Source organism: Aquarana catesbeiana, linkage group LG05, assembly GCF_042186555.1.
Source record: "Aquarana catesbeiana isolate 2022-GZ linkage group LG05, ASM4218655v1, whole genome shotgun sequence".
Classification (NCBI taxonomy): Eukaryota; Metazoa; Chordata; class Amphibia; order Anura; family Ranidae; genus Aquarana; species Aquarana catesbeiana.
Window position 1 is genome coordinate 587,152,255 of NC_133328.1, and position 9,158 is coordinate 587,161,412.

Sequence of the window (9,158 nt, forward strand, 5' to 3'; positions counted from 1 at the left end):
AACCAAGCCTTCAATTTCACCTAATTTTGCTACAGAAATAAAAATTTTGTAGCTGGGACTCTTCATTTCTTTCCAGGTCACAGCTCATGCACATTTCTTTTTCATTTATATTTCTTGCATGATTCTCCCATCATTGTATAGAAATTTGTTAGTTTTTCCAAAAATTTCCAACACTCAAATCACTCAAATTCAATGGCCACAGGGAAATCGGCCATTGCTACAGCCCACTAATGGTGCGAAATTGGAAAGAAAATTCTTAGTTACGATTTTCGTAAGACAATTCTTTCAGAATTCAACCCATGTATTAAATGTGCCTAAATATCTTTAGGATGGAGTTAAAGCTGAACTGCAGGCAAACTGGGGCAGGATTAAAGGAGAATTCTACGCAAAACTTTTTTTTTTCATTTTGGATAGAGCAAGGGAAGGTTATAACCCGGCAGATTTTTTTCTTCACCATCTGTGTCTCATTGCAGAGATTTCTGTTCACTTCCTCTCCCATAGCCATACAGGAAGTGAGAGTAAATCCCTGCAAATTAAGGGAATACCTTGGGGACCCCCAGGTCACTAGAACTAGTGTACCCATTGGAAAATTGCCCCTCTATTACTTTTCAGGGGACAACCCAAAATTTTAAAGGTTAACTGCAGGCAAACAGCTAAATCCACCTTTGAAATATATACAAAGGAGCTATTTTACCTGGAAAAGGATTTGTATTCCTGTCAATCCTGTCCTGAAATTTACACAGCCCTCCAGACTGTACAGCCAGGCTGCTGACCGGACTTTTCTCTGCTGCAATTGAAATGTAACTCCAGGCACAAAAACATGAATTGAAATATGTTCCTTAATAGCAACAAAGGATACATTTGATTTGTGTGCACCAAATATCTTTGTGAATCAAGATTTTACATGTAAAAAGTAGCAGTGATATCATCACTGCGCTGTGCATAGCCTGTGAAGAGAGCAGAGCTGTGGGAGGGGTCTGGCAGGTCCACCTACTACAAGCTGCCTGTAGAAAACAACAAGAGGGGGCGGAGACAAGACCAGTCACCCTGCACAAGGAGAGAGAGCAGCAATGACTGGTCTTTATTACAAGAAGTTCCTGCACAGAGGTAAAATCTCACACTGGATTACTGCACAGATCTGTAGGAAATACACCAATCACACCAAGATTTGATGTGATGCCTGCCTGCCTCTGACTTGACAGTAAAAGAGCAGCAGCAACTTATCCCTCTGTCATTCTGCTCTCTGCTTCTTCCAGCGTGATCCTCATTAAGATATGTGCATGCAGCACACCTGATTGGCTTGTAGTGCTGCTACTTTTGTTCCCCTGAGTGTTGAAGGAGGCTAATGTCAAGTGAAAGGCTGGTATCTTCAGGACACTGGACACTGGCAAAGGTTTGGAGGACATGCTCCCTGGGCGCTTCCCCTATAATTCTACCCCACTCTGTGAGTCCTGAGTTTTTTTACTAGTGTCCTAAGGTGAGGGACCTCTGCTCCTTCATGGAGAAATCACTTAGCTTAAAGTGTTACCAAATCCTGCATTCACTATATCTGGTCTCCCACAGTACACAGAACATGGAAATGCAATCATTTTAGTAAATATAAACTATAAATAAATGTGTTGCGCTGTAGTCAAATTATTTAAACAGTGAGTCCAAGTGTTAATTTCATAACATAAACGAAAAGTCGCAAGACAGTGGAACATGTGAAAAAAAACTTGTGTTCCAAATTCAGACAGAATCCCTCCACCTTGTGAATTCACCGCCACCACATATATAGATGTGCTCTTATCAGGGACCATAGACCTCCTATTACGGGGGTCAAAGTAGGCTCATGCGTCTCATTCACTATTTTATCCAGCAAAGAAAAACTGCTACGAATCACTCTGGGCCATCCATTGACTTAGCGACAAAACTCCTGCTTCAGGCCATCATAAACGAATGGTTTACCCCTCCACACCACTCCTCCAGCCTACGAGCAATACACTAAACTCAGGAACCCCCCGTAATAGGAGGTCTATGCTCCCTGGTAAGAGCACATCTATATATGTGGTGGTGGTGAATTCACAAGGTGGAGGGATTCTGTCTGAATTTGGAACATGATTAATAGCACATGTTCCACTGTCTTGAGACTCTTCGTTTGTGTTATGAAATTAACACTTGGACTCACTATTTAAATAATTTGACTATAGTGCAACACATTCATTTATGATTTGTCATTTGTGATAATATCTCATGTTAGTGGTGCAGCCTAAACTTTTGATTTATTATACTAAATACCTTTTCGCATCAGCAGTTAGAGCAGTCTTGTGACTTCTATCATTGCTTGGTTAAAGCTTGTATGAGGAGTTTTTATTTTCCCATGAATGTCCTATAAGGGTGCAGTACTCCTGACCCTCCGCCTGTTCAGTGCTGATTGGCCCTGTGCTGATCACATGCACTTTCCCAAGAAAAAAAAAAAAAACTCTCTAGCAATACACACCAAACTGAGCATGTGCAGCTTGTCCCCAAGCTCTATACTATCAGGAAATGTTTAGGGAACATGGAAGTAGGGGAGGATCAAACAACCTTTTCACACAACGCAGAGGATTAACCCCTTAGGTGCCACAGTGAGTATAACAAGCATGTTTTACTGCATATACAGACTGATTTTACTGTTGTGGGTTTAGTAACACTTTAACTAATTTTATTTTATCTTTGGATTCTTCAGTCTACTTTTTACTCTTCTTCTAATACAACAATAGAAGCACTGCATCTGGATTGATGCAACTTTGGAAAAATCTTGGGAGCCGTACCCAGACCCCACGCCACAGGGACGGAGCGTGATGATGCTTTGGGCGCTGGATCCTGCATGGGCGCTCATCTCAGCACTTTGTACAATGCGTATAGTTAGAATACCCCTTCAGTTGTATGCTTACCATGATGGAACAAATATATCACTCTATTAATTGGTGTAGTATATACGTCTGAACATAATGCTGTCACGAATACTTTTTAAAGCAGACAAATATTGTTTTGTTTTATATATAATACATTGGTAAATTTACCTTTAAATTAAGAATACGTTAAAAATTGCCTCGTGACAAAGTATGGTCAAAGGAAAGTAGAGTAGCATTTAGTAAAGTAAAATTAATGTCTAAAAAAATGATCAGTCACTTCTATTTCTTTGTCACATCAATGTTATTATCACATCATCGTCTCTTCCCTGCCACAACATTTCTCCCAAGAAATCCACCATCCCATGTTTCCTGGCTCTCAGAAGGATTCCCACCACTTTGTCGGAGATCCGCACGTATCTGTCAAAAAGTTCACCAAACGTGACTTGTACCTTTCCATCTTTTCCTGGTTCGGCCATGGTGGAGATGATGAAGCAGAGATCTCTCATTTCCCGATGTATGTGTGCTTCTGCCCTCATAGCTCTTTCAGCTGTCTTTGTGCCTTCCTTTGGACGTCCATAGCCCTCGTCACCCTTTTGCAGCCTCTGGGACTTTGCAAAGTCATGGTCAAATTCATCACTGAAAGGGTTCAGCTTTTGGCTCATCACGTGTTCACCTGACCACTTCTCCCACCTCCCCTTGACGTTGTTTACTTGGCTGTACCGCTTGTAGGCTTTGTTAATGTTGTTAAATTCTGATACTGTCTTGTTATTCCTGAAATAAAACAACATATTGGGTCAGAGGTGATGCATTGGGCAACCTTGGCTATTAAATTTGTATCTTATCAGTAAAATACCTAATTCATATTCTAATGTTCAAAAAGAGAAAATTCAAGGCTCTAGACCAATTATTAGCATACAAGAAGTTACTGAACTACTCTAGAAGTCAGTAAAGGAACCAATATTTAAGTAAACCTGTAGCAAACATGAAAAATTTAACTTCTTGCTGCCTGCGTAATGCATATGCACTGCGGCAAAGAAGGTGGGCTTTAATGCCCACACGAATTGTTCAAAACACACCCATGCTTGGATAATACAGAAATAGCATCTCACACAGTTTGAGAAACAAATTCAAAATACCATCCTAAAATAAAGTGAAGCTCTTATAATAGTGATAATGACCAAAGTAAACAATCAAAGTATAAAAAAAAGTCCGAATATTGAAGTCGTTAGTGAATTATAGACACCTCAGCTATGCCATCTTGTTGGAGATAAATTTGGATGTTACTCAATGCAAGCCTTATGTTAATTCATAATGTAAGGGTACTACAGCTTTTAATCATTTTTGGGGACTTTACAAAATACTACACCATGAGGCTGTTATGCCTGCCTTTCAAATGAGTGATATACATAGAAACGGGACACCTTTTTTGGGCTTTTGTGGAGTGACTGTTGAGAACCCAAGTGGTCATTCCAGACAAGCCTTTGGTGGATTGTTCCTGTTACAGGGGAGTTTCACCCAAAAGTGGATTCTCTGCTTAACTGACTCCTCCCCCCTCCGTTGCCACATTTGGCACCTTTCAGGGGTGAGGGGGGGAACAGATACCTGTTTTTGAGAGGTACTTGTTGCCTCATCCGGCAGAAGACGCTGAGGTGCCGTCCCTCGGAAGTTCGGCCTCCCCTTCTCCTTCTCTGCTGCCGGCTAATTAGAAAGCGCAGTGCTATTCGCACCTGTGCAGTAGGGTTTCACTGCTGTGCTCCCTTACCATGAATGGCGGCGGCAGTACCTGAGAACCGATCCGAAAATTGGCTGGGGTGCCGACATCATGGGAACCCTGGATAGGTACGTTTCCTAATATTAAAAGTCAGCAGCTACAATATTTGTAGCTGCTGACTTTTAATTTTTTTCCTGGGGGCCCAGAAACTCCTTTTTAACCACTATATAATTTGAGGGTCAATTTGCTTTGGTAAGAGGTGTCTATAGTTCACCAAGGACTTCAATATTGGAATTTTTTTATACTTTGATTGTTTAATGCCCACATGCCCCATATATGTGTCCCTTGGTAGCCAAGGTTTCTGTGCTGAGAGTGCATTCACTGCACACTCCCAGCACAGTGATCAAATTGTCATAGACAGCTCCCGGTCTCTAGTAATGATCAGGAGCTGGTGGGACCGGTTCCCAATCATGTAACATTGTGGCAGCCAATCACAGCAATTTCGTGATCGGGCACCCCCTGGGTATAAAGACCCACTTAAGGGGATTCTCATAGCTTGACAGGAAGGGGTTAAACTGAATTTTGTGGGAAAAAAACATGAACTAAGCTTTTATCCTTTGTATATGGCATGATAATCAGCAGCTGAAGTTACTGTATATCCAAATGTCAACTTTCTGTAGAATTCAACTCCCCCCCCTTCTGCTACAAGTGCTTCCTATTGGTCATTTAACTTAATGATCATCCTCACTGATCAGGGATCGGGGAGCTTTGGTAGGTGGGATGGTTGGGCCAAAATTGACGCTTACAACCAAAGTAGAGTTATGCATATAAATTCTGCTTCACACGTCTCTGGATCATTTTGGTATACATGGTTTTTTATTGCAGGTAAACTAATACTAATACTAATACCAACATTTGCTGGTTTTGTATTGCCAAAGAGGTTTACTTTAAATCTCATTCTCTAATTTAGGCATTGGTATGTAGTTTTCCTGAAGCTCATTTTGCTAAAAATCTCCTTCTTCCTATTACAGATATTACAGTGCAGGTTCGCTAAGCTTCTCATAAATCGTGTTGGTTATTGACAGAATGGATCACCTGCTGAAATATTGCCTGGGTTGAGTCTGGCTCCAAAGCTTATAATGGAACTGATATACCCTGCATACAAATATCTCCCAACCCTCATCTGATCCATGCCCTATGTGTAGAAGCATCACAGACCTCACAGTGGAATATTACAGCTTCATAAATGATTGATTATTTAATACGTTGGGACCATTAAATATTTTATCCATTATCTGCTTTAAGAGAAATGAAAGATTAGACATTTAATATGGGTTATTAGACCTTTGTGATGCAGGCATTTTATTCTAAATATAAAAATGGTTTTCAGGAATTATTTCTTTTGAGTACGAAGATATATTAAAGTTTGTGTAAAAAAAATAAAATAATAGGAAGTATATTAACCCTGTAGGACTAAAGGCAAACCTTTTTTTTTTTTTCCATTTCGGACAGAGTAAGGAAGGGTTATGACCCCTGACAGTTTTTTTGTTTTTGTTTTTTTTGCCATCTGTGTCCCATTGAGGAAATTTCCCTTTTATTTCCAGTCCCATAGCCAAAACGGGACATTAGAGGAAATCCCTCCAAAAAGAGAGAATTCCTGGTTGTCACCAGAATTAGTGTCTCCATTAGAATATTTCCCTAATATTTCTGTTCTGGTAACAACCCAAAATTGGGATTTTCTTTTACTTTCATTGCTGGTGATAATGAAAGAACAAATAGAGTGGTTGAATCCCCTAACGAAGGCCCACACAGCAATAAACATCTGAAAGTGTTCTGAACCCTCTCAAAACTAAAAAAGAAAAAATGTTCTGCCAACATGACACGGGCAGAAAAAAAAGTAAACTGAAGTTGATGTATAACCTTCAATACTTTACCCATAATGAATAATAAAGTTCTGTTTATACATACACTTTAATACTTCTGATCCACTGACCCAAGTTTGAAGAAAATGAAAGCCAGAGAAAAGTTAGGATTGCTGTTTAGGTCCGAAATTTGGAAGTGATGACACCTAACCAAAGCACCAACCCAAAGTCCTTCAAGTCAGTCCAGTCCCTAATAAAGCTCAGGTATTAATCATTTTCAAATATTATTTTTGTAATTAGGATAAAAATCAACATGTAAAATATACTATTAAAGTACTTTTTAAAATACTCTAAATATATATATTTTTTTACAACATACAACCTAAGTGAAATCTGATGTAGCTCCGCATATAAACCAATTAGCTTCCAGGTTTTATTGTCAAAGCTTAATTGAACAATCTGAAGTTAGAAGCTGATTGGCTACCGCGCACAGCTGCACCAGATTTTAGCAACTCAATCCCAGTGAGCCATGTTACTGGACTTAAATTAATGTAAATATCCAACCATAAATGATTTTCCAGTTTTGAGTGGAATGGGGAAGAGTTTTAGACCATTCAGGTTTTTATTTTTTGTATGTGTCCTTACTGGAGAGATCTAATTATTATTAGTCCTGGGGACCATTGCCGTGGGGGAGGTTATGAGTGGGAATCTAAAATTTCATGATTGTCACCGGAACAGTAGTAGAGGGGATATCTTCCAATTAAGTCACTTTTTTCAGTGACAGCTACCAAAGGTGGGATGCCCCCTTATATTGGGGAGATTTCTGGTTACCCCTTGGGGGAAGGAAGTGTAGGGAAATCTTTCTGATGGAGACACAAACAGCAATAAAAACGTGACAGTAGATCAGTGTTAATTTCATAGATGAAAATATTCTAATTACGTCAATTGACAAAAACTATGATGAAAATCAATTTCAATTTTCGTCAATGAACGAAAATGGAACGAAATTGTGAGGGAGGGACGTTTACCCACTTGAAATTCTGCTTTCCCCAGAGCTTTACCTGTCTGTTAAAGCCCCGGCCCCCGACAAGCTGTATTGGCTGAGAGACGCAGGCTCACTCTATCTGCCTACTGCCTGGAAGTTCTGAAACAAGGCCCTGCAAACCACGTGGTGAGTGTTTCCCCTCCAGGCAAGGTAGCAGTGCTTAGCACTGTGTAAAATAACAGCCTCCCCAGACCAGTTCTCTGCCCTATACATTCCCTCACTCCCATTTACTTCCCTATCCCCAGGAAAAAATGTTTAAATAATGCATTACAATTTAACTAAACTCATTAGAGTTTGATCAACTAAAATGTACTGGAGATTTTAGTCATCTAAAATACGACTAAAACTAATACAATTCGGATGACCAAAATACTACTAAAACTAAAATTACATTTTAGTCAAAAGACTATGACTAAAACAAAATCAATGTCAAAATGAACACTACACACAACCTTTCACCACTCTATCTAAAGCTAAAACATGTTTTGGCTGGGGTTACACTTTACACTGCAGGATAGGGGCTGCATATCACACTATGCAATAACTTACAATGAATTATATGACCGCTTAATTCTTGCAGCTTCCTCCTTCTTCTCTTCTGTGATTTCTACCTTCTCTTTTTCTGGTTTGACTTCCTCACTTTCTCCATAGCCACTGTCTTCAGTTTCTAGGCTTTCACTTCGACACTCGGCGAGCTTTGGCAAAGTTTTGGAAGATGTTTCGGTTCCTTCATCATCTTGTTCAATCTGTTTCCAACTTTTGGTGAGTTGGGACACCAGATTTGAGCACTTCCTTCTTCGGGTTGGAGACACATTGCATTGCAGTAGTTTATCCAGCATAAATTCATCGTATTTCTGGGTACTGGAATCTTTTTCATATCTTTCGGCCAATGAACCAATATCCATTCCTTTCTCCTGAGCTTTGCTCGCAAAACTTTTTGTCACAGATTTTGTTTTGATGTGTGTTTCTTCGTTTTTTTTTGTGGGCGTTTCAACATCCTTTCTTGGTGTAACAACAACTGCAGGTTTCAATTCTACTTTCAACGTTGACTTGTGTTTCTCCGTAACCTCACCTTCAGTGTTAGGCACCCAACCTGGGGGTTCTTCTGCTTGCTTTTTTGAATTTTCAGTCGCCCATTGTTGCCAACCTCTGGTTAAGCTGGACACTAAACTTACAGTTCTGATCTTCCTCATGGCTCGATGAGCAGGTTTCATTGTTTTTGTTTCGTCTAGAGCCATATTGTATCAACAATACTGCGTGTTCCTCCAGGGAGGAAAAAAAATCCCGAACTTGTCCTCCTGAGTCACTTCTAACAGCTGAATGAAGGGTGCCGGGTTTTTAAATAGGCCAGTTGCTTTACGTTCTTGGAAAATATGCCAGGCATTTGTGACCAAGATCTGCCCACTGTGACACTGTTACTTTTTACAGAATGATGGCTTATATTGCATCACAAGAGCAGATGGAAATTACAGATGGTAAACAAAGCAAGCCTAGCATACACAGCTCTCAGGGGTTTGTTCAGTAATCTATAGCATTGTCCTTAAGTGTTGAGTCATTAACTTTCACAGAAAAAAAAGTTTCATTTTTCCCCCCTATTTTTTTATATTTAAATATAATTCCAAAATTAAACAGCGTTCAAAAGTACTCAACAATCAAATATATTC

At 39.7% G+C, this 9,158-nt stretch overlaps 1 protein-coding gene across 1 annotated transcript; it reads right to left on the reverse strand.

Annotated features, from left to right (window-relative positions):
- Positions 1–216: 216 nt before the first annotated feature.
- ABRA (actin binding Rho activating protein) lies at positions 217–8,820 on the reverse strand. The gene is made up of 2 exons (XM_073632149.1): positions 8,044–8,820; positions 217–3,647 (listed from the first exon to the last, which is right to left on the reverse strand). Exons 1-2 carry the CDS (start codon positions 8,730–8,732, stop codon positions 3,167–3,169), a joined length of 1,170 nt encoding a protein of 389 aa, XP_073488250.1. The 5' UTR covers positions 8,733–8,820; the 3' UTR covers positions 217–3,166.
- Between the last annotated feature and the right edge of the window lie 338 nt (positions 8,821–9,158).

What these genes read in the sequence shown, in the direction of transcription:
- ABRA (XM_073632149.1), bottom strand. Translation starts at nt 8,732, where the DNA reads ATGGCTCTAGACGAAACAAAAACAATGAAACCTGCTCATCGAGCCATG. An exon ending in AAGCGGTCATATAATTCATT is followed by an intron (nt 3,648 to 8,043) that starts GTAAGTTATTGC and finishes GTTTTATTTCAG; the next exon opens with GAATAACAAGACAGTATCAG.